Here is a 25189-nt window from a genome sequence, read left to right as displayed (position 1 = left end):
GTTTTCTCTACACCTACTGACAGGGCTAGGCCATGGCACACTGCTCTCACTCTGATTACTTGCAAACACAGTAAGTCCACATAGGAAAGGACAGTCTAAGAAAGCCTAAGTTTTAGAATTCAGACAAAAGAACAATCTAAAAACTACCAAAATAGGCCAGGTATAGTGGCTTATGCCTGGAATCTTAGCACTTTGGGAGGCCGAGGTGGGTGGACTGCTTGAACTCAGGAATTCAAGACCAACCTGGTGAACATGGTGAAACCCTATCTCTACAAATGCAAGAAATTAGCCAGGCACGGGGGCACTTGCCTGTGGTCCCAGCTACTCAGGAGGCTGAGGTGGAAGAATGGCTTGAGCCTAGGAGGTCGAGATGGCGATGAGCTATGGTCACACCACTGCACTCTAGCCTGGGAAACAGACCAAGACCCTGTCTCAGAAATAAATATATAAATAAATAAACAAAGAGACATGGGGGTCTCACTATGTTGCCCAGGCTAGAATTGAATTCCTGGAATCAAGTGATCATCCTGCCTCAGCCTCCCAAGTATTTGGCACTAGAGGTGTGTGTATTTGGTCCCACATTCTTGCTGTCTTTAGATGTTTTTACCTCCCGCTTATGATTCTTCCCCATCTCTCTCAAAGCAGTCCTGCTCTCACCTGGGATAACCCGCCCCCAGATACTAACCCTGAACTAACATGGGTGAAATTAGTCCAAATCAGATTTCCAGGAGATAGAAAACATTTATTTTAATGTACAACTATAGCGTTCATATACCTCAGCCCGGGGCAGGGGGTGGGAGTAGGTAAGGAGAGATGCATTTAGTTTGCCCTGTCCCCAAAGACAAGCTAAACAGCTAAGTCACTCTTCACTCCCAGCACAGACCTTCAGGAGCCCCAGATATCAGGACGTAATGGTAGGGCTCATTCTGCTCCCAAACAGCTCAAACAACCTGCTCCCAGGAAGGCGAGCCTTGTGGTCCTTGGTCTCCTGCCTACCATTAGGACACAATGTCCTCTGTCTGGCTGGGCATCTGTTGAAAGGCTGGATACAGAACATCTATAGCAACTGTCCTAGGTCTCCGATACCCCATTTTGGAGCACCGCTGAAGTCAGTCTTTGGAGGTAGTGCTGACGCAGAGGGGGCAACTGAGGATAGAGCTCAAAGCCCTCTGGGAGCGTGGAATTGGGAAGCTTATAGTGGAGGAGGTGCCGCCGGAGACCCTGCAGAGAGGAAAGAAACCTTATGAAGTGGGTAATGAGATCTTGTGGTCTTAGTCATGTAAGATCTTCTAATAGCCCACCTTCCTAATGGCCCTGACCCTACCTCATCTGCCAGCAGCCATGTTTTCTGCAGCATACTCCTGCGGGCAGCCTTTACCTCATCCTAGAAGCAGAACAGGGAGATGTGGCACTGAGATTAGGGCTGGTACCCACCACTGGCCTTGCCTGGCCCTCACCTCTCCCCCAGGTGGCCCAGAGGGAGCTCAACTGCTAGCTCCCTTCCTTCCTCTGAAGATGGAGGTGTAACTTACTGAGCTCTGTGGGTCCTGAGAGAAGATGAAGCTATTGACATGAGCCACAGCCACAGCATAGAGCACAGGGCACCAATGTGGACGGAGCGCACCGGTAACCAGGGTCCTGAAGTAGAGCTGAAGAAGGGCCAGGTTGTCTTCAGGAGGTACCGTGTAGCACTCCAGGGACACAGGCAACTGTGACAGGTGAAATGATGTGCTGAGGGGGAGGGTAGGAATGTATATACATCTACAAGGTGCATGGATAATGATCACATGAAACCAAATCATGAGGGCAGAGATCAGGTTCTGAACAGATATTTGTCCTTCTCTAGCAAAAGGATCAGGGTTAAACGCTACAGAGCAGAAGTCAGGGAAAACTGGAAACTGAGAAGCAGCCATAAAAAAGAATGCAATTGGCCGGGTGCGGTGGCTCACGCCTGCAATCCCAGCACTTTGGGAGGCCGAGGTTGGCAGATCACGAGGTCAAGAGATCAAGACCATCCTGGCCAACATGGTGAAACTCCCATCTCTTTTACAAAATTTACAAAAATGTTTGTAAAAATACAAAAATCAGGGGGTGGGTGGGAAAAAAAATATATAAAAATTAGCCAGGCATGGTGGCAGGTCCCTGTCGTCAGGAGGCTGAGGCAGGACAATCGCTTGAACCTGGGAGGCAAAGGTTGCAGTGAGCCCAGATTACATCAGTGTACTCCAGCTTGGCTAACAGAGGGAGGCTTTGTCATAAAATCCTAGGCGAATTAACGTAGGAGCAGAAAACCAAATACATGCTCTCACTTATAAGTGGGAGCTAAACACTGGGTACTTATGGCCAGAAAGATGGAAGCAACAGACACCGGGGACTACGAGCTGATGAAGGCAGGGGTGGGGAAAGGGTTGAAAAGCTATTGGATACTATGCTCACTACCTGGGTGATGAGATCGTTTTCCTTACACAATATACCCATGTAACAAACCTGTACATGTCCCCAATGTGCAGAGAGAGAAGAAACTTTATGAAGTGGGTAATGAGATCCTGTTATCTCTGTCCACCAAGACCCTCTAATAAAAGTCTAAATTATTACAAAAAAAGAAGCAGTTGTGATGTTCTACTGCCTACCACTACTTTTTAATAAACTTAAAACTTTCAAAATGTTATGTTCAACTGTGCAATTCTATTTTTTTTTTTTTAAAGACAGAGTTTCACTCTGTCACCCAGGCTAGAATGCAATGGCACAATCTTCACTCATTGCAATCTCTGCCTCTGGAGTTCAAGCGATTCTCCTGCTTCAGCCTCCCAAGTAGCTGGGATTACAGGCATGCACCACCACCACAACCAGCTAATTTTGTATTTTTAGTAGAGATGGGGTTTCACTACGTTGGTCAGGCTGGTCTCAAACTCCTAACCTCAGGTTATCCACCTAGCTCAGCCTCACTAAGTGCTGGGATTACAGGTGTGAACCACTGCGCCAGGCCAATCTTTTTTTTTTTTTTTTTTCTAATTCCTAAAAATATTTTACATATATTTTTTCTGACACAGAGTCTTGCTCTGTCACCCAGGCTATAGTGCAGTCGTGTCATCTCAACTTGCTGAAACCTCTGTCTCTGGGGTTGAAGTAATTCTCCTGCCTCAGCCTCCTGAGTAGCTGGGACTACAGGAGTGCACCACCACACCCAGCTACTTTTTGTATTTTTAGTAGAGACAGGGTTTCATCATGTTGGCCAGACTGGTCTCGAACCCCTGAGCTCAGGTAATCTGCTCGCCTCAGCCTCCCAAAGTGCTGGGATTACAGGTGTGAGCCACCAAGCATGGCCAATGCTTTTTTTTTTTTTTTTTAATTCCTAGAAATATTTTATATTTTCTTTTTAATTAATATATGTTTGCACATTAAAATATTTATAGTTGACGTTCATTAGAATAAGCTATAATTAAAATAAAAACCAAGCTGGGTGCAACTGCTCCCACAGGTAATCCCAACACTTTGGGAGACCAAGGTGGGCAGATCACTTAAGTCAGCAGTTTGAGACCAGCCTGGCTAATATGGTGGAACCCTGTCTCTACTAAAAATACAAAAAAAAAAAAAAAAAAAAAATTAGCCAGGTATGGTGCTGCATGCCTGTAATCCCAGCTACTAAGGAGGTTGAGGCAGGAGAATCACTTGAACCTGGGAGGTGGAGGCTACAGTGAGCCAAGATCAGGCCATTGCACTCCAGCTTGGGCAACAGAGTAAGACTCTGTTTCAAAAAAAAAAAAGAAAAACAAAATCTTAAAAACAAAACATAGTAAATAGAACCTTGTTCTGTTGCCCAGTCTGGAATGCAGTGGTGTGATCACAGCTCACTGGCAGCCTCAACCTCCTGAGCTCAAGGGATCCTCCTGCCTCAGGCTCCCAAGTAACTGGGTCTAGAGGCATGTTACCAGGCCTGGCTAATTTTCAAAAATTTTTTTGTAGAGATAGCGTCTTGCTATGTTGCCCAAGCTGGTCTGAAACTCTTGGCCCCCTCCTGCCTTGGCCTCCCAAAATATTGGATTACAGGCATGAGCTACCTCACCCAGCCATAACATAGTAACTCTTTATGGATTATGAATTAAAGTCCTTGGCCTGATATTTGAGGCTCTCTCAGACTTCACTTCTTATTTTTAGCCTTATTTCCAGCAAGTTCCCAACAGAAATCTTTCCTCCCTCCTTCTGCCCTTTGTCATGCTCCTTTTGCTTTGTTGTTCTGCTAGCAACCCCCTGCCCTTCTACCTCCTTCCAATTCAAATTCTACCCAACCTACAGTGTCTGGGTCAATCTCCACTTCTTCCACAAAGCCAAATGTGATCTTTCCCTTCTTTGAATCCTGACAATACCTAGAATCTGAATAATTTGGAACTATGTTGGTTTTCAGTATATCTCTAATTATCTAGATTGTCGCACTGATGAGCAAGGAGCTATGCGTTGGTAATGAATACCCACCATATGCCAGATACCATGTTAACCCTTTTCTTTTTTCTTTTGAGACAGGGTCTTGCTCTGTCCCCCAGGCTGGAGTACAGTGGCTCAATCTCAGCTCACTGCAGCCTCCGCCTCCCGGGTTTAAGCAATTCTCATGCCTCAGCCTCCCGAGTAGCTAGGACTACAGACACATTCCACCGTGCTCATCTAAGTTTTGTATTTTTAGTAGAAATGGGGTTTTACTAACCCTATTTGTTGCCCTGGCTGGTCTCAAACTCCCGACCTCATGTGATCTCCCCCATCTCAGCTTCCCAAACTGCTGGGATTACAGGCATGAACCACCATACCCAGCCCCATGTTAAATCCCTTTCATTGATTCTCTTAATGCCCTCAAAGCCCCCAAGCAGTAAGATGAGGAAGCTGAGGTCTTCCAAAACTCTTCACGGCTCAGGACTGACCCCCGGACCCAGTGCAGGTTACCCTTAGCAGGTCCTGCTGGGCTGAGAAAGTACCTGAGTCAGAGGCAGGCTCAGAGCTCGCAAAGCTCCCACGTGTTCCCCAAAGAGGGCGAGGCGCAAAGTGACACTGAACCGACGCTGCAGAGGCAGGAGGACCAGGGACCCAAAGAGGTGGTCCCCAAAAGAGACAGCCTCAAAATGATCCAGGAAGTTGGTATAGAGGTCCGGGAAAGACGTCAGGCCAGGGAGTGGGCAGTCCAGGTTGAGGTTTGGCAAGACTTGAGGCTGACAGAGCTGGGCCAGGAGGACTGCCACCAGACGCTGTACTGGGGACTCCCGGAACAGCTCACTGTCCACCAGGAACACACACATGAGCCGTGCCAGGTGGGCAGCAGGGGGCACAGCCCAGAGGGCCTGGGGGCGCCAGCTCTCCAGAACTAGCACCCACTGCAGGACCCGCATGGCTGTGCCCACGGTGTCTGTGGGAGGGAGCCCCGAGGGGGTGTCTGAAACCTGGTGGTAGAGGCGAATCAGTGGCAGGAAGGGCCAGTCGGTGGGCAGCAGCGGCTCCGTAGGCACAGGCAGTAGCAGGGTCGGGAGTCGCCGTAGCTCTGCTCGGTACAGAGCCTGGGAGGCCAACAGACTGGCTTGGGCTGGTGAGCAGTGAGTCAGGTAGCAGCTGCGGATGCTGGGGAGGTCCTGGCAGGCCTGAGCTAGCAGAGCCCCTTGCCCACAGCGAGGGGCCCTGCTGCTTCCTAAAGACAGCTGGTCAGAGAAGTCAGCTGCCTCTGGACCCCCTGATGTTCTTTCCCTGTAATGGGACCCAAAAATGAGGGTTGGAACCACAGCACATGGAGGCTGTGGCAGCTCTTGGGAACTTCTCTGAGGCTCCTACGTCCAGACCTGTGCCTCCCTGTTCCCTTAACAACCTCCCACGCAGTGCTGTTTATCAGTTAAGAGGATGCATGCTAGAGCCAGCTGCCTAGTTTATGTAACTTCTCTGTGCCTCAGTTTCCTCAGAGTAAAAGAAGAATAATAGTATCTATCTCATGGCCCAGATAAAATACTTAAATGTAGATAAATACCTAAGGAAGTATCAGACACAGAGTAAATACTCAGTAGCTGATGGCTATTACCTATGTGTAACTGATTTATACACTTTTTTTAGCCATGCAGTGACACTGAAGTCTCACAGTCATTCTTGGATGTGGTTAGCCTGATCCTCACTTCACTAATGAGGTCATGGAAGCTCAGAAGGGCTAAGTGTAATCCGTGGAAGAAAGAGTAAAATTTGGGTCTCCTGGCTCCGAATTCAGGGCTGCTCTGTTAACAACCACAGCAGAATCCAAAAGGGCTGAGTTGATGCCACTGACCAAGCACTTACGGGAGGAACTCCAGCCGGAATACACAGCTCAGCAGCAGCTCATGGGCGAGGTACTCGCTTCCAGGCAGCAGCCGGCTCAGCAGGGCCAAGGCCATACCATGATAAAGGGCTGCATGGGTGGCTGGCAATGGCTGCAGTGTTGCCTGCAGACAGAAAAGCAGGGAGTGATCTAGTGCAGGAGAGAGGGCAAAGGGGACGTGGCAGAGAGAACTGAGGAAGAGGATACAAGTGAGGCTGAAGGGCATAGGTCCAGGGTGTGTCTGGAGGAAAGTGGGAGCCGCATGGCCTGCCAGAAGCAGGCTGGGTTCCACAGAAGCAGGACGGGGATAACGGGGTGTGGGGGCAGGACTTGTCAGACAGGGGGACCCACCGCTTTCTGGGCCAGAGCGAGTGCCAGGTACTGCAGGTGGTACTCATGACGCAGGGCCCACGCAGAGAACGGTGTGAGGGGAGAGGCAGCCCCAGGAGCCACACACTGGAGGAAGTACTTCTGGAGTCCCGGGGCAGCCAATACGGCAGCCAACTGAGGAAGAGCAATTTTCTTCAGATCTAGAAATTGACTCTGATGCCTTCTAGGGCTCCCCAGGTGGCTGCCCTTCTCTCCAGACTCAGGGAACTAAGTGCTGGCAGAAGGCCTCCCTTCCCCATGGGACACCCTCCCACGTTCTTTCTTTTCTTTTTTTTTGAGACGAAATTTTGCTCTTCTTGCCCAGGCTGCAATGCAATGGCGCTATCCTGGCTCACTGCAACCTCCGCCTCCCGGTTTCAAGCAATTCTCCTGCCTCAGCCTCCTGAGTAGCTGGGATTACAGGTATGTGCCACCACACCCGGCTAATTTTGTTTTAGTAGAGATGGGGTTTCTCCATGTTGGTCATGCTGGTCTCAAACTCCCAACCTCAGGTGATCCTCTTGCCTCAGCCTCCCAAAGTGCTAGGATTATAGGCATAAGCTGCCACGCCCAACCCACCCTCCTACTTTATTTCTGATTCCTGCCATCTTGGTCCCTTGCCTTGCCCCTAACCAGGCACCCCGCACTTACCTGGCCACACAGCCCCTTGTGGATCCAGGCCATGGTATTGAGAAGAGAGAGGAGGGCAGTGAGGAATGGGAAGGGTGAGGCTGAGCCAGCCAGACTGAGAGGGGGGCAGCCTCCCGAGCAGCCCAGTGACACGAGGCTTGGGGGAGCTTCAGGGGCTTGCGCACAGGACAACGGGTTGCAGAGAGGGGAGCAGTGCCTGTAGATGAGGTGGAGAGTCTGAGGGAGACTCTGGCCTGGTGTGTACCAGGCTGGAAAAGAATTGCTCGGTCTGTACCCAAGACTAACGGGGGCCTGGCTGTGGAGGTCAGTGCCCACACTCCTCAGAGCCCACCCTACTGCTGCCTGCTATGGATTCAAGTTTCCCTTGGGCTGAGGGCCTGCACCCTGGGATGGACCCAGGAGCTGGACCCAGAAATCCCACAAGGAAAGAAACCGCCACCTCCCCTGCCTCTCCTGGCTACCACACACAGTACATACCTAAGGGAATCCCACAGGCTGCCCAGGGCGGGCTGGCTCAGCAGCGGCAGCAACAGCTCCTCTGACAGGCGCTCCATGTCCTGGAGCCAATCCTCTGGGCATGAGCTCGGCTGGAGGACCAAGGAATTCACTGAGCTGATGGCCCAGCCATTCATTCTCCTAGCGCCTGTGTACCCAAGCCAGTGCCACCACTCTTAAAGAGCCCAAAAAACTACATGTGGAGGCTTCTGCAGGCTAAGCCTTCTGAAGAGAGAGAAGGCCCTGATGTTTAGGGGGCATAAAGAGAGGGCACACAGGCTCCAGGAAGGCTGAGCCGCTGCGTAGGCTCTCTGGTCCCACCAACATGGCTCCTTGGATGCTCCATGGGGATATGGAGGTGGAAAGAGGAGGAAGGGTAGGAATTAAAAGGGAAGACAGGAAATAAGGAAGTAGGAGCGGAAAGGGGGACACAGAGCAATGGGTGGAATGTAGCTGAAGGCAGGGTGCGGGGGTCTGGTGGGCGGCTGGCAGGCAGCACTCACTTGCTTGCTCCAGGCCTGGTAGAAGGCACCCAGGAACAACAGGCAGGCAGCAGGCACTGGGCCCACAGCTCTCCACATCTCAGGTCTGGACAGCAACTTCAAGGTTTGCCTTAGACACAGCTCAACAAGAGGCTGGAGCCCAGACACCTGTGTCCAAGTGACTAAGGAGGTAACTGAGAGGCTGGCCTCAACAGAGTTGCTACAAAAGTGTCAAAGGGGGCCACAGTGAGGATCTGGCTGCCTCACACCCCTCTATGCTCCAGCCACCCCATCCCTGTGGAGGAACCTTCCACCTATTCTGCGGGCCCTGGCTGTACTCTACCTGATGGTTTCAGTGGGGGTGCTGCCAGCTGCCAGGGTCAGCTGGGTGAGGAGAGTGAGCAGTGAGGCTATCCGCTGCATGGACAGGGGCTGAGGTGGGTGGATGCTGAGCTCCTGCGGCATCACCTGCAAGGCCCGCATCACCACTGGGTAGAGGTCCCTAGGGAAGAACAGGGACTGATTTTCACTGTATGAAGGCAGGTGGAGACATGAGACACAAGTCATGGCCCTAGCCCAGGGATCTGCAGTTTGGTGAAGGAGGATGAGAAAGAGCAGGGCACCCTTGGAAGGCTCAGCCCTGAAGAAGGGAAAGGATGTAGTCCTTCAAGGCTGCCCGCAACAGGGAATTCACATGTGATTTCACAGATACCAATGCTTTTGAGCACAGAATGTGGTTAACCCAGGTTTGTCCCCCTCTTCCCTGGCTAGGCCTGACTCCCAAGCCTTTTCATACCTGGCAGAAGCCCTCCCCATCATTCTTATCCTCCCTTCAAGCTTGGGACCTTGAGCAAGGCTGAGGTGTTTGATTTGACCAGAAGAGCAGAAGTGAGGGTGTATATGGGGGAGCCTACGCCTGCCTTTCCTTACCTGTAAAGGTCACCGCCCTGGCCATAGGAGGCAGCCACCGCCCACAAACGGAGAGCCTCAATGCTCAGTGTCTCAGCTTCCTCCGGGGGCAAGGTCAGTTCTTGGGGAGCCTCAGCTATGAAGCGGAACAGGCGGCTCCGGAGATCAAAGCTGCTCAACTGGAAATGGGCACAATCTGGGGATCAGGGTCAGCTGCGAGTCTCAAGTGCAGCTACTCTCAGCTGGACAGAGGGTGGTTCAACTCAACCTTGACTCAGGTCCCTCTGGTGCCACAAAGTCATACCTCATCCACCCTGCCCTTCCTCCTTTTTATTTTATTATTTATTTAAAATTTTAGTTTTGTTATTTTTTATCATTTATTATTAATATTATTTTTGAGACAGTCTCTGCTGACCAGGCTGGAGTCCAGTGGCGCAATCTCGGCTCACCACAACCTCCGCCTCCTGGGTTCAAGAGATTCGCCTGCCTCAGCCTCCTGCATAGCTGGGACTACAGGCACACACCACCATACCTGGCTAATTTTTGTATTTTTAGTAGAGACGGGGTTTCAGTATGTTGGCCAGGCTGGTCTCAAACTCCTGACCTCATGATCCAGCTACCTCAGTCTCCCAAAGTGCTGGGATTACAGGTATGAGCCACCACACCTGGCTCCTGTTATTATTTTTTTTAGGGGGAGCATTGCTTTGCCAACGAGGCTGGAGTGCAGTGCGATCTTGGCTCACTCCAGCCTCCACCTCCTGGGTTCAAGCAATTCTCCTTCCTTAACCTCCCAAGTAGCTGGGACTACAGGCGAGCATCACCACACCTGGCTAATTTTTCTATTTTCAGTAGAGATAGGGTTTTGCCATGTTGGTCAGGCTGGTCTTGAACTCCTGACCTCAAGTGATCCACCACCTCGACCTCCCAAAGTGCAGGGATTACAGGTGTGAGCCAATGCACTTGGCCAGTAGTAGTATTTTTCGGACAGGGTCTCAACCTATCACCTAGGCTGCAGCGCAGTGGTGCAATCATAGCTCACTGCAGCCTCGACCTCCAGGGCCCAGGTGATCCTTCTACCTCAGACTACCAAGTAGCTGAGACTATAGGCATGTGCTACCATATCTGGCTAATTTTTTGCTTTTGTTTTGTTCAGGGCCCAGGCTGGCCCCTGAACTCCTGGCCTCAAGTGATCCTCCTGCCTTGGCCTCCCAAAGTGCTGGTATTACATGCATGAGCCACCACCACACCTAGCCCTCCCTCTTTTTAGCAAGACTTGCTGGGCACCTTCTCTAGGGCTACTTAGCTATGGGTGATGAGTGCCTATGTGCATGAGGTCTTTCTGATCTGGGTCTAGGGAACAGGGAGACCTCCTATCACATCATGAGACCACAGTAGGCCTGTATGATGCACCAGGCTCCAATAAACAGGTTCATATCTGGTGGTTTCTGCCACGTTTCTAAGCAACTGAACCAAAGAGGAAGAGGAAGATGGCAAGAGCTGGCTCCCCAGAGTTCAGGGGCTATGTTTAGCTCCCAACCCAACACTGTCCCACGCATTCCCCCCTCCCTTGCCCTGTGCCCTGCTCACCAGCCGAGCAGCAATATTCCTCCCAGCTGAGGCCAGGACACGAAGTAGTTTCATGGCAGTAGCACAGGGTACTTTGTATAGACTGGGGGTAGGTCCTGCCTCAACAGGAGACCAGCTGGTGGGCAAGAACTCTCGAACTATGGTTTCTATCAGCCGAGGGCACTCCAGGACCTATGGGTGACAGAAGGAAAAGGGAAGCAGGGAGGCTGTGGGTCAAGAGCAGGCCCCGCTAGGCTTTTTTCCCATTCCCTGCTTCCTTTTCCTCACCCTTGTGGCTGACTCCAGGGAATGCCGGGCCAGGCGGATGAGCACGGCCAGGATGTCAAGAACCACAGCAGGTCCTGGGTAGGTCACCTCCAGCACATAGCGCAGCCGAGGCAGCAGGCTGGTAGCCAGGAGCCCCTGGGGGTTGGAGAGAGAAACCCACTGACAGTTGCAGCTGGGCCCTGAGCACTGATGACCCCTCTTTTCAGCATGTGTTTCTAGCATGTGTGCCCTAGGCCATGGGATGGGAAAGAGGCTGTCCCTTTACCTTGATGACATCATGTCGGGCCAGGTCAGGTGGAGGCCTGCTTTCTTCTTCAGGGCTTTTCCTTTTTGCCTTTTCTGCTGGGTGTTCTTCATCCTCATCTTCATCTTCCTTGTCCTCCTGACTGGGCATGAGAGGGAACGTCAAAGCTCCATGGTACCAAGAGAAGGTGCTGTCGAGGAGTTCCTGCCAGAGGAAATGGAGACAGGGGGTGATGCTGAAGAGGCCAGGAAATGGGTCTAGGAGTAGAGAGGATGCTCCCCCAACAAAAAGCAGAAAGGCAAGGCTCCTGGGCTCTGGGGCCTTTAGGAGACGAGGGAGACGCCTGCCATCCCATTCTACATCTTGCCTGTAAAGCCTTAGCAATGGGGCATACCCAACAATAGGAATAGGGACCTTGACACCTCCAAGCCCAAGCCCCATTCCTATCCCTGTGGTACCTCATCTCCAGGAGCCACCAGCAGAGCCCGAAGAGCACGGATGGCAGCTGCAATGACCCCATCCACTCTGTCATCCAAGGAAAAGCGCAGTAGGAAGAGGAAACCCGCATCCAAAAGGAGGCTTAAGACACTGCCGGCTAGCCGGTCCCCAAACTCACCAGCCTGGGCCTAGGGACAGGAGGATAAAACCTTGCTGAAGATGCTGAAGTTATCTAGAGGCTTTGCCCTAATCCTTTGTTTGCCCCGCTATGATCCTAGGTTGTTAAAGCACATATCTGGCTAGTGAGCCAGTGTGAAAAGGGCAGGAGATGGGGAAGTCTGAGGCTGTGGGGTGAAGGACAGGGTGGGCAGGACCAGGCTGGCAATCCACTCACCCTGCTTATGACTTGGGCCAACACATGCAGTGCCAGTGCTCTCTGCTGCGACACCTGGCTGCGGGTCAGGTGGAACAGCTCCTGTAGGGAGTACCCTGCTCTCTGGGGCAGGAACAAGAAGTCAGAAGCAGCCAGGATACAGCACAGTGCCCCCAAAACACCAAGCAAGGTATCACAGGGAAGACAAAGGTAAATAAGTGAAATTCGCCTTGCTCTCCATGGAGCTTCAAGCCGGTAAAGAGACAACTTGCATACAAGTAACCATGTCATAAGTCAGATGCAGAGGAGCATGGTAACTGATGTTTAATGTGTGACCAGAGGACAGGACAAAGAGAGAAGGGGACCTGAAAATCAAACTGGTCTCATTGGATGGGTAGAGCTTTGATGGCCTGTTATGGAGCAAAAGACAAAGGCATTCCCCGGAGTGGGTGGAGTCCTATAGGTCCTTGAGCACAGGTGCATGGGGAGAAGCCAGCAGTGCGGTGCAGCAGGAAGTGAAGGAGGCAGAGCAGCAGGGTCAGCAGGAACAGAAGGTGGAAGGACTGTCTTGCCCAGTTGAGGCCAGGACGTTATTCTGTGAGCAGAGGAGAGCTGGGAAACTTCCAGAGGCAAGGCATGGCCTGAGCTGGGCCAGGAGAAATCAGCACAGCAGCCCCGTGAGGCATGGAATGGCAGGGGGCAGAGAGCGGAGGGCATGGAGAGCCAGCAGACAGAGGATGCAAGGCCACAGTGCAGGGGGCATCATAAGGAGGTGACAGAAGATCAGCAAGTTCTAGCAACTGATCAGAATGTGGAGAGAGGATCAGGATTTTAAGCCTAAGAAACAATGCACTGAAGGGCATGAACTAGAACAGGGCATGCAGAAGGTCAAAGGCAATTGACCAGAGATCCCTTTCCACAGGGTTGTTAAAAGAGCTGCCCCATCCTCTCCAGTCCCATGCCTCACCTCTGCCTCCTCTCCATGGTGGTGCAGACCCAGGTGGGTGGGCAGGTCCATGTCAGGGGCCAGTAGTTCTCCCTGAAGGCTGAAACGAGCCTGCATCCTCTAATGGAGAAAGAGGACAATTGCCTGGGGGTACCAGCAAGCTTCCCACACCCACTCCCCACCTTTAATCCCAGGCCTTTCAGGACTTAGGTACTGACTCTACCTCGACCAGATATGGAGCTTATCTGGCCTTGGGGGCCAGGCAGAGTCATGTGAAAGATGGGTGAGAGCAAAGGAGGGATGCTTCTCAGGCTCTGGGCAATAGAAAGTCATGAGTTCTGAGGGCAAGAGCAGCAGCTCCTCTCCCGACCCATCTCACCCCTCCTCTCATAGGCCAGCTGGCCTTCCTCACCTCCTGTGTCTGCTGCCGCCGGAGAGGGGGCAAGTCCTGGGTCCAATGGAGCTTCTCCAGCTCGACAGTGTCCATGTGCAGCCATTCTTTCTGAAGGGTCACGGGCAGTGCCAGAGCTGGGGAGACAGAGCGTGACAGTATTCCCCAAAGGGCTCAGCTCAGTATCCACAGGAGTCTCCATCGTCACCCAGCAGCTGCCACATCTACCTCTGTTCCAGGATCTGACAGCTTCTACTTTCAGTTATGGCTAAAAGACATGGCCCAGAGACTGTAACTCCTAGGGCTGGGATGAAAGTCTCAAATATGACAGACATACTCCATCCTGGACTCCAGCCCCTTGTTGACCCCAAGGATTTGTTGGGAAGGGAGAGAGGAGGAGGAGGAGAAGGAAGAAAGAAAAAAAAAGGAGAAAAAGAGAAAGAAGGGAGGACCACACATATCGGGAAGCCTCTCCACTCTCCAGTATCAGCCCTTAAAGGAGCACGGGAGTGGGGACAAGGAGGAGGAGGAGGAGGAGGCAGCTATACTGCTTCTGGGGGACAGAATACAGAAACAAATCCCACATTTTCCTCCCTCATGCCTACCCCCACCCAACCTGCTCAGCTGGCCTGGAGTTCCTCCAGGAGCATGAGGTTCCGGGCTGTCATAATTCAATTTCTTCTTTTGTTAATCACTAATGAAATAATCTAGTTTCTGGGAAATGAGTACTTCCACTGGCCTCTGCTTCTGGTCTGGCATGTTCATAAGACCTCTGTCAGATTCTGCCTCTCCCATTACCCTGGCCCTGACATCTTCCCCTCAACACTGTGAGCAGAGAGAGAGAGAACAGTGGGATGGACAGAGCCAGAGCTGGGGCAGCTACAGCAGGGGCAGGAAGGCAGTCTGCGGGGAGGGGGTGGGGCGGGATTCAGCCACCACGCACTGCTGCCCCTTAAAAGGGAAGGTGGAGAAGCAGTAAGAGGACAAGAGAACAGGAAGCATATGCAGGAAGAAGACATGCATCAGCAATGAAGACTGACTTGAAGCCAATAATGAGGATTAATGTTAGATGTCCAAAAGCAGAGAAGCTTCTCTCTTCTCTCATTTCCTAGGCCTAGAAGGGACACTTTCCCCTACTTTTATCCACCAAAATCTGACTCCCACCTCCTACAAACCTGGGGCTTCTGGCTCTAGCTTGTCTCCCTTCTTGGGCTCACTGGCAGAAGATGACATGAGGGGCTCCTCCTTGGTGACATTAGCAGAGGGTCTTCCTGGCCTGGGCTCCTCAGAGGCCTTCTCTCCTGTTTGCTCTTGGGTGCGGCTGTGAGATCTCAAGAAAGCAACCAAGCTGGGGTCTAGAGGTGAAAGTAGAGGGGAGAGTGAGTGAGACAGATCCTCCCTGGCCTCCTACAGACCTGGAACCTGCTGAATATTGCCTATCTGTAGGTGCCAAGGACAGGACAAGCTGCTTCCCAGCCTGGACCTGAGACTTCTGGATGCTTCTGTGGTCCATTAATGACCTAGTCTTCTTACACCTGTGGGGTCACTAGGCCCACCTTTCTCTCCATCCATCACAGTCCCCCGGCCCAGGTTCCTATGCCTATCCCTGTGCCTGGCTTCAGGTGACAGTTCCGATGTAAGTGGCTGTAAAATGACTAAGTTAATGTTGACTAGGGCCAAAACAAACAAACAAATATATATATATATATATATATTTATTATTATTATTTTTTAAAAGACGGGGTTTCACCATATTGGTCAGGCTGGTCTCGACCTGCTGACCTCAGGTGATCTGTCCACCTCAGCCTCCTGAAGTGCTGAGATTACAGGTGTGAGCCACCGCGCCCAGCTTATATATATAATTTTGAGATGAGTCTCACTCTGTCACCCAGTCTGGAGTGCAGTGGCATGATCTCTGCTCACCGCAGCCTCTACCTCCCAGGTTCAAGTGAGTCTCCTGCCTCAGCCTCCTGAGTAGCTGGGATTATAGATGCATGCCACCACACCTGGCTAATTTTGTATTTTTAGTAGAGATAAGGTTTCATCATGTTGGTCAGGCTGTATATATATTTTTAAAGAGACAGGGTCTTGCTCTGTTACCCATGCTGGAGTGCAGTGGCACAATCATAGCTCACTGCAGCCTCAAAATCCTGGGCTTAAGCAATCCTCCTGCCTCAGCCTCCCAAATTCCCAGGGGACTACAGTCATGCGCCACCACACCTTGCTAATTTTTCATATCTTAATTTTTTTAGAGATGAGGGTCTCACGATATTGTCCAAGCTGGCCTTGAACTCTTGGCCTCAAGCGGTCCTCTCACCTCAACCTCCCAAACTGCTGGGATTACAGGTGCAAGGCACCATACTGAGCCCTAACACATACTCTGTAGAGGTGCTAGCATACAGTGGGTAACAAGATTGACTGAGTGCCTAGCATTTTGGTGAGCAGACATGGGGCAGGCAGGTATAGCTTAGCATAGAAGAGACTGTAGTTATACTAGAGTATAGCTATAATAACACATAGTGTATACTACACCAGGGTAATACAGTTATATAAGGACAGTGGTTACTAGCAGGTCCTTGGCCAGGCGCTGTGGCTCATGCCTATAATCCAAGCACTTTGGGAGGCCGAGGTGGATGGGTCGCTTGAGGTCAGCAGTTGGCGATCAGTCTGGCCAACATGGTGAAACCCGTCTCTACTAAAAATACAAAAAAATTAGCCAGGCATGGTGGTGCACATCTGTAATCACAGCTCCTTGGGAGGCTGAGGCAGGAGAATCACTTGAACTTGGGAGGCGGAGGTTGCAGTGAGCACTTCATGGCATGCATGAAGTGCAGGCCATTGCATTTCAGCCTGGGTGATAAAGCAAGACCATTTCAAAAAAAAAAAAAGTATTGGCCAGGCGTGGTGGTTCACGCCTATAATCCCAGCACTTTGGGAGGCCGAGGCGGGTAGATCACAAGGTCAAGAGATTGAGACCATCCTGGTGAACATGGTGAAACCCTGACTCTACTAAAAACACAAAAATTAACTGGGCACGGTGGCACGTGCCTGTAGTCCCAGCTATTTGGGAGGCTGAGGCAGGAGAATTACTTGAACCCAGGAGGCGGAGGTTGCGATGAGCCGAGATCACGCCATTGCACTCCGGCCTGGGCAACAAGGACAAAACTCCGTCTCAAAAATTAAAAAAAAAGTATTAAAGTACTCAGCACAGTGTCCGGAACTCACAGTAAGCCTTACTCAATAGTGGTGGTCCCCTCCTAGCCTGGTCTCAGCAGGAAAGCAAGGCACCCATACCAAGCTGCGCCAGCAACCGCTGCTGTTCCTGCAGGATCTCCTCAGGAGCCATGGCCTGCAGTCTTGCTACATTCTCTTCATGGATAGTCTGGGCTTCCTGCTCAGCTTCTTGACCCCTGAGTCCCTTCCCTGTGACCAGATTAGGTCCCTGGAAGCTGTGGCTGCTTCCAGGAAGCTGGCAGCCCTGTTCCCTAGGAGCCGGTGTCTCGCAGGTCACAGCACCTGGAAGAAAGGTATGGCCACATTCATTGCTCTGTCCTCCATGGCTCTAACTGGGCTTTCTGGCCCTCTTCTATAAGGCTATTAGCCCTGGAGACAGGTACAGATCCAAGCTTTCTTTAGACAGAGTGCAGACCCCATTTGGTCTGGCATAGGACTCCAGGTGGCTTCTCCACTCACTACTTCCCTAATACTATTATGAAAAGGTTTCCTCCAGAAACACCCTAATTTCTGACTCTTCTCTTGGATATCCAGGCAGCCATCTATAGCTAGGGGCCTGCTCCTGGCTCTTCGGCTAATAATTTGCATCATTAAAGGAATCTTGGCCAATACATTTATTTTACAGTCTCTGCCAGACTATTCCCTTTCTCTTAGGATTACATAATGGCCTGCCTCACTCCCAGCACCTGAGACCGGGATATGGACCCAAGCCTCCCATAACTTGTATTCTCAGATTACTTCAGATGGCTCAAATGCACCTCCCATTTGAGGCAGGTAGACGTGTCTTCAAAAATAACCGTATGATTGTGTCTTTTAAAAAGACCAAGCCCAAGCTTCTTCAAACCAGCTCACCCTCTGGTGGGCCCAGATTGGGCACAACTTCCCCAGCTGATGGGACCCTGGCTTCAGATATTCTCCTTGCTGCAATCTCCTGGGCAAAGATGCTTCTCTTACCAGATGTTGCTGATTTCCCCTGTGGGGCAAAAAGAAAACCCAAGTTACTGATGCTCATTATCCCACTTTCCTCTCAGCCTCTTTATACCAAGGTCTCTGGAACAAAGAGATAAAAGGGGTTTTGCTCAGTCTCCAGGGATCATAACACTAGTCCTCAGAAAAAAGGAGAGGCCTATAGGAGTAAAGATCTTAGAATCTGACAGACTTGGGCTGAAGTTCTGGCTCTTCTACCTATTTTATGTCTGGTGTTGGACAAGTTATTTATTTCTTTAGGGGGTGTCAGTTTCCTCATCTGAAAAATGGGAATAAGGAATCCTCATCCCCAAGATATCATCATGATACCTCCCTTATATGTTTGTTATGAAGATTAAAAGAAGTAATGGGTATGAAGTGCTTAGTACAGTCCTGCTTTGTAAATGAAATTGCCTGTCATCATTAAAACTACCTGTCGGGAGAAGATGCCTATGAGACTCACCTGTCTGTCTCCTAAGCACCACCTAAGCTTCCCCTTGCCTACCTGTGTGTCCCGAGAGCGATGGAACACAGGGGGGAAAGCAACAGCACTGGGCACAGGCAGCTTCACGGCCACTGAACTTGTATCTCGTTCCTGTAGCAACAAAGCACAAAGTTTTGAAGCACAATGGACAGACTTCCCCAGGCTGGACCCTATCCTATTAGCCTAGTTCTGAATGATACAACCTCACTCTGGGGGATTATGGACCCTCCTCCCTTCAGGGCAAAGTGACTCTAAGCCAGCCCCCCAACCAGACTGCAGTGGGGAAAAGTCTCCCTTTCTGAAGCACCCTCCACTCATAAGGCTTAACCAACCCGAGCATCCAATATCCCTGTTGCCCAAGAACATCTTATCCTACTCAGCCAGAGTGAGACGCACAATAATCTTAGTCAAGACAGCAGTGATGTGCTGATCATGCCTCCTCAGCCTCTCTTCTGGGTCCTCATCCTCAGGCAGGGGGTGGCCAGGGCTGGGCCTGGCTCTCTTCGGGGGCGAAGGGACCAAAGCTGGGGGCAGATCTGGAAGATCTGAGAAAGAAAAGATCCCAAACATGAGTATATGCACCTTCCTAGGAAGTCACTGCAGCCTAAGAAAGCAAGCTTTGGCTTCCATGGGGTGCTGGCTCAAGCTGTCACCTTGCGTAAGATATTTAACCCCTTTGAGCCTCAGTTTCTTCCTCTGTAAAATGGGGCTGCAGCAAGTGTCTGAAATAACAATGTATCTGAATCCAACCGTATCAGGAAGAGGGAGGGGCAGAGGCTGTACCCTGTCTACTTCTCAGCCTCATACCTCCGGGGCACTTACTGTCCAACATCACCACATCCCGATGGTCCTGTAGCGGAGGCCGGTTTGAGTTGGCATCACCATCGCCCCTATTTCCTTTCTTCACCAACTGCACCGCTGGGGCTGCACCAGCTGCAAGAAACTGACTCTGGAAGCGCAGCAGGTCCATCTCAGACTCCCCTGGTTTTGGTCTCGACAGCATCTTGCTGCTCCAGCTGCCTCCCCAGTACGACTCTCTCCAGCAGTGTCTCCCTGTGGGGATTCTCTCTTATTCATCCCTAAGAGCAAGAAAGAATATGGGCCCTCTGCAACTGAATCCTGATTTTCTTTATTAGGCGTCAGAGAAGACCTTCTTTATCCTTGGGTTCACATGAACTCATTCCTCCTCATTCATACCTTATTGCCATTCCCTCTGTCTTCAGCCCTTCCTGATGTCATCAGCCTAGCAACAATATTTACAGCCAACTTAGGTTGTTTACAATCTATGGGTGATGATAAAACTCTCAAAAACAACCAGCAGGAGACCAGAGGAAAATTTCATTAGGGGCCAGGCAGATATATGTGTCATAATGGGGGATGATGATTCTGTATCAAACTGGAGAGGACGTGCTTGGCCTAAACATATGCAAATTATTAAAAACATCGGGCTGTAAAATATCAATATAAAAAACATTTGTGGCGGGGGCGGTGGGTCATGTCCATAATCCCACCACTGTGTGAGGCCAAGGTGGGTGGATCACCTGATGGCCAGGCTGGTCTTGAACTCTTGACCTCAGGTGATCCACCCACTTCAGCTTCCCAAAGTGCTAGGATTACAGGCATGAGCCACCGTGCCTGGCCCAAAAATTGTATGTCTATGCACTAGCAAAGAACATGCAGAAAATGGAATTAAGAAAATAATTTAGGCCAGGCGTAGTGGCTCACGCCTGTAATCCAAGCACTTTGGAGGCCAAGGTGGGCAGACCACCTGAGGTCGGGAGTTCAAGACCAGCCTGACCAACATGGTGAAACCCCGTCTTAAAACACACACACACACACACACACACACACACACACACAAATTTAAATTACAGCAACAAAAAGAATAAAATGCTACTGATTTAGAACCAATGTAACCAAAGAAGTACAGGACTTGTCCATGGAAAACTAAAACATTGTTGAATTAAAGCACTAAACAAGTGTGGCAGTCATAGTGCTTATGCATGTAATCCCAGTACTGTGGGAAGCTGAGGCAGGAGGACTGCTTGAAGCCAGGAGTTCAAGATGAGCCTGAGCAACAAGGCCAGACCATGTCTCTACAAAAAATAGTAACAGTAAGAATAAAGACCTAAACAAATGGAAAGATATCCCATGTTCATGAATTAGAAGACTTAATACTTCCCAAATCTATAATTCAAGATAATCTTTTAGCTTACTACAGCCTCAAACTCCTGGGCTCAAGTGATCCTCCCACTTGACACAGGAAGTTAATTTAATTGCCCCAAATCACATAGTAAATGGTAGAAACAATCTGAAATTAGGCACTCAAGCTGCAGAATGTATGCACTTCTCTATCTGCTCAACCTTGACAATGATAAATGATCAGAGGATTAGAAGATAACAAAGGAAAGAAAAAACATAAAAAAGCCGGTCACGGTGGCTCACGCCTGTAATCCCAGGCGTGTAATCCCAGCCTCCTTTGGGAGGCTGAGGCGGGTAGATTGCTTGAGGTCAGGAGTTCGAGACCAGCCTGGCCAACTTGGTGAAGCCCCGTCTTTAAAAAAAAAAAAAAAAAAAAAAAAATCAACAAACAAGTAAGCAATCAAATGTTTGTTTTGTATCATGATAAAATATGCACATTTCTATTTTTCTCTATATATTGTAAATTTATGTACTTTTTAAACTTGTAATTTGTTATAATGTTAGATTTACAGATTTATATAGATAGTATGAACAGTTACCATATATAGTCTTTACCCAGCCTCCCCAAAGGTTAAGACTTTACATAAACATGGCACAAAGGGCTAAAAAAGAAATTAATGTAGAGACATTAATTTGTCAGTAAAAAGGAATGAAGTTCTAATGCACAAACCTTGAAAACATTACACTAAGTGAAAGAAGCTACATGACTCAGAAACATTTTATTTGGTGAAAAAAAGAGAAAGAAAGAAGCTAGCCACAAAGGGCCTCACATTGTATGATTCTGTTCATACAGAATGTCCAGTCCAGAATAGGCAAATCCATAGAGACAGAAAGTAGATTAGTAGTTGCCAGGGGCTAAGACAGCTGGAGGGAAAAGGGAATTGACAGCTAATGGGTATAGAGCTTCTTTCTGAAGTAACGAAAATGTTCAACATTGTAAGTATACTAAAAGCCATGAATTGTAAAATTTATTTATTGTCACAGGGTCTGGCTCTGTCAGCCAGGCTGGAGTGCAGTAGCATGATCTTGGCTCACTGCAACCACCACCACCACCTCCTGGGTTTAAGCCATCCTCCCACCTCAGTCTCCCAAAAAGCTGAGACTACAAATGCACCACCACACTCAGCTAATTTGTGTATTTTTTATAGAGACAGGGATTCATCATGTTGTGCAGGCTGATCTCAATCTCCTGGGCTCAAGAAATCTGCCCAGCTCAGGCTCCCAAAGTGCTGGGATTACAGGCCTGAGCCACTGCACCTGGCTGGTAAACTTTAGAAAAATGAATTCTGGCCGGGTGCTGTGGTTCATGCCTGTAATCCCAACACTTTAGGAGGCTGAGCTGGAGGGATCATGAGGTCAGGAGTTTCAATACCAATCTGATCAACATGGTGAAACCCCATCTCTACTAAAAATATAAAAAAATTAGCCCGGCATGGTGGTGTGCACCTGTAATCCCAGACACTTAGGAGGCTGAGGCAGGAGAATCGCTTGAACCTGGGAGACGGAGGTTACAGTGAGCCAAGTTCATGACTGCACAGCGGCCTGGGTGACAGAGTAAGACTCTATTTCAAAAAATAATAATAAATGGGAATCCACTGGGCTTGACAAAATGAAAATTAAAAAATTAAAAATAATAATAAAATGATGAATTCTGTGGTATGTAAACAATATCTTAGTTATAAAACAAAAAATGCTGGGCTGGCCAAGCATGTCTGCAAGCTGGCTGGCTAGTTTTGAAACCCCTGAGCTAGATGCTGATAATAATAAAAATATTATTGTTATAGCTAACACTTATTGAGCACTTAGTATGTGCCACATACTGTTCTCTAAGCACTTTTTCCATATTCATTAATTTAATCCTCATAACAGCCTATGAGGTAGGTTACTACTATTATTCAAATTTTACAGCTGAGAAAAGAAGAGTTCTGCGAAGTTAAGTATTTGCCCAAGGTATCAGTGTAAGTAAGTGCTAGGATTAGGATTCAATCCCAGTCAGTCCATACTGTTAACCCACCATGTTCTACTGCTTAGTGCTGTGTGGTGCCTGGGTGTCCTGGAAGTCTGGAATAGTGAAGCAGATGGGGAAGAACTCTAAAGAATCTCCTGAAGAGCAAAGACTGGGACTACACTAGGCTTTCGCAATAGGGACTATTGACTTTTACGGCTGGATAATGCTTTGCTGTGGGAAGCTGTCCTGTACTATAGGAATGTTTAGTGGTATTCCTGGCTTTTACCCACGAGATGCCTCCTCCCCCAGTTGTGACAAGCAAAAATGTCTCCAGACATTGCCAAATGTCACCTAGGAAAAAAAAAAATCACCCCCGTTGAAAAAACTAAACCAGATCTTGAAGGATAAGATAGGCCTCCAGCCGGAAGGGAAAGCTGGGCAAAGGTATAGAAGCAGGGAATAAATAGGGTACATGGGAAAACATGATGAAGTTGACCACCTCCTAAAAGCTGAAGGAGTGTGAAATGGAGGGAGAGACAAGGGTAGATACCTGGGACTAACAATAGTTCTGAATGACACATGTCCTTACATTTGGTTCTAGGCGGAATCAGATCTAATAACTAAGCCAGCATTAGAAACATCTCCCAACACAGGGAGGCTGAAAGGGATAGAAATGGTGAAACAATCATATGACAGTGTGACCTTAAGAACATTTTCAAAAAAATTTTTGGAGAGTTTACTCTGGGCAGAGCAATGTACACGGGGCTGTAAATAGAATTGAGGTAAAACAGTCCCTGGGTTCAAGGGGCTTACTGGGGAGATGGAGACCATGCTGAAATGCTGGGCCTTTTAATCATTTCCCAGTTTATTATCTCTCTTTGCCCCAACAAGTCTAGAAATTCCAAAGGTTTATAGTTAAAATAATGTCTCTCAGATTATAAAAGTCTTCCTTTGGTCAACGATGTACCCAAATTTGGGGTAAGAGAATATGGTAAACACACATACACATTTACAAGGCAGTACATCCCAGAGATCAAATTAATCACATAGAAGATCAGAGATACAGGATTTCAGAGGTAGGAAAAATCCCTAAAGATTAAAAATAGAGCTGAATATTGAAGGAGAAAGATAAGCAGAGAACAGAAGGAAGTGGATGAAGTGAGCAAAGATCTGTCTACAAAATTTGGTCTTAAATTTGGCTTAGAACTTGTAATAAGTACTAGTTGTAGAGTGACAATGGCAAAGTATATAGATGTGCCTTTTCCTGGATGAGAAGTAAACAGCATGAAAATGGACAGCTAGCCCAGGCACAGTGGCTCATGCCTGTAATCCCAGCACTTTGGGAGGCTGAGGTGGGTGGATCACCAGGTCAGGAGTTAGAGACCAACCTGCCCAACATGGTGAAACCCTGTCTCTAGGCCAGGTGCAGTAGCTCACGCCCGTAATCCCAGCACTTTGGGAGGCCAATGCAGCAGATCACAAGGTCAGGAGTTCAAGACCAGCCTGGCCAACATGGTGAAACCCTGTTTCTACTAAAAATACAAAAATTAGCTGGGTATGGTGGCTTACACCTGTAATATCAGCTACTCAGGAGGCTGAGGCAAAAGAATTGCTTGAACCCGGGAGGCAGAGATTGTGGTGAGTGGAGATCATGCCACTGCCCTCCAGCCTGGGCGACAGAGCGAGACTCCGTCTCAAAAAAAAGAAAAAAGGCCATGCAAGATGGCTCACGCCTATAATCCCAGCACTTTGGGAGGTTGAGGCGGGTGAATCAGGTAGTCAGGAGTTCAAGACCAGCCTGGCCAACATGGTGAAATCCCGTCTCTAATAATAAAAATACAAAATTTAGCTGGGCATAGTGGCATGTTCCTGTAATCCCAGCTACTCAGGAGGCTGAGGCAGGAAATCGCTTGAACCAGGACCCAGGAGGTAGAGGTTGCAGCAAGCCAAGATTGCGCCACTACACTCCAGCCTGGGCTACAGAGGATCCGTCTCAAAAAAAAAAAAAAAAAAAAGGAAAAGAAAAGAAAATGGACTGCTGGCCAGTCATGGTAGCTCACGTCTGTAATCCCAGCACTTTGGGAGGCTGAGGTGGGTGGATCACCTGAGGTCAGGAATTCGAGATCAGCCTGGCTAACATGGTGAAACCCCATCTCTACTAAAAATAAAAAATTTGCTGGGTGTGGAGGCATGCGCCTATAGTCCAGCTACTTGGGAGACTGAGGCAGGAGAATCGCTTGAACCCGGGAGGCGGAGATTGCAGTGAGCTGAGGCTGTGCCACACTGCACTCCAACCTGGGGGAGACTCTGTCTCAAAAAAAAGGAACTGACTGTGTTCAATCCAGGCTAAGCAAGGTATTTCACTGAAGTTATTGTGCTTGTTTCCTCATCTGTAACATGAAGATAACTGTACCTACCTCCCGAATTAATATGTATGTAAGAAGATTAGAACACAGTCTCATACATAAAAGGACACAAACACCAGTTATAATTCTTATTATTTATATAGCCAAAGGGCAGTTAGCCATATCTAATTGTGGAGCAGACCTGCCAACAAACAAGGAAAAAGTCTCCTACCCCAGTGCCTACCCAAAGGTCCTAAGGAAGGCTGAACTAAATGAAGAGAGGATCCATAGTATGTTAACAATTTACTCCTGTAAGATTCTACATAAGCAGAAACAATTCTTCCTACTTATCCATGGATTCGTGTGACCCAGAAGCAAAGTCCAGCTCACTTCACAGGGTGGACCATATCCATATCAAAAACAGAGCCAGGGTAGTTATGGGCACTAGTATTGGAATAAATAAACCACAAGTCAATATCAGCTTACTAAATGTGAGAAATTAAGCAAGTTATCTATGCAGCCTTTTTTTTTTTTTTTTTTTTTTTTTT

At 49.1% G+C, this 25189-nt stretch overlaps 1 protein-coding gene across 4 annotated transcripts in view; it reads right to left on the bottom strand.

Moving 5' to 3' along the window:
- Nucleotides 1–721: 721 nt before the first annotated feature.
- Nucleotides 722–25189, bottom strand: part of RPAP1 (RNA polymerase II associated protein 1) — a 26063-nt gene continuing 1595 nt past the window's right edge. Inside the window, exons 2-25 of one of the 4 annotated variants that reach the window (XR_004260723.1) lie at nt 18969–19225; nt 18543–18691; nt 18168–18257; nt 17549–17669; nt 16757–16978; nt 14638–14817; nt 13484–13599; nt 13093–13191; nt 12147–12248; nt 11773–11940; nt 11336–11518; nt 11071–11205; nt 10804–10974; nt 9238–9395; nt 8651–8809; nt 8329–8527; nt 7808–7917; nt 7331–7526; nt 6662–6814; nt 6292–6434; nt 4962–5718; nt 1533–1731; nt 1325–1384; nt 722–1221 (exon numbers count right to left, since the gene is read on the bottom strand). Coding sequence is in view for 3 of the 4 variants with exons in the window: in XM_032251243.1 (XP_032107134.1) it covers nt 1072–1221; nt 1325–1384; nt 1533–1709; nt 4962–5718; nt 6292–6434; nt 6662–6814; nt 7331–7526; nt 7808–7917; nt 8329–8527; nt 8651–8809; nt 9238–9395; nt 10804–10974; nt 11071–11205; nt 11336–11518; nt 11773–11940; nt 12147–12248; nt 13093–13191; nt 13484–13599; nt 14638–14817; nt 16757–16978; nt 17549–17669; nt 18168–18257; nt 18543–18691; nt 18969–19149 (4179 nt within the window). In the remaining variant the exon portion in view is untranslated. Of the gene's footprint in view, nt 1241–1324; nt 1385–1532; nt 1732–4961; nt 5719–6291; nt 6435–6661; nt 6815–7330; nt 7527–7807; nt 7918–8328; nt 8528–8650; nt 8810–9237; nt 9396–10803; nt 10975–11070; nt 11206–11335; nt 11519–11772; nt 11941–12146; nt 12249–13092; nt 13192–13483; nt 13600–14637; nt 14818–16756; nt 16979–17548; nt 17670–18167; nt 18258–18542; nt 18692–18968; nt 19226–25189 lie in introns of those variants that run through there. The other 3 variants (XM_032251244.1, XM_032251243.1, XM_032251245.1) reach the window with 3 other exon arrangements.

Source organism: Sapajus apella, unplaced genomic scaffold, assembly GCF_009761245.1.
Source record: "Sapajus apella isolate SASKATOON/1434 unplaced genomic scaffold, GSC_monkey_1.0 scaffold74, whole genome shotgun sequence".
Taxonomy (NCBI): domain Eukaryota; kingdom Metazoa; phylum Chordata; class Mammalia; order Primates; family Cebidae; genus Sapajus; species Sapajus apella.
Note: the sequence above shows the minus strand (reverse complement) of the source record. Positions and strands in the feature narration are given on the sequence as shown.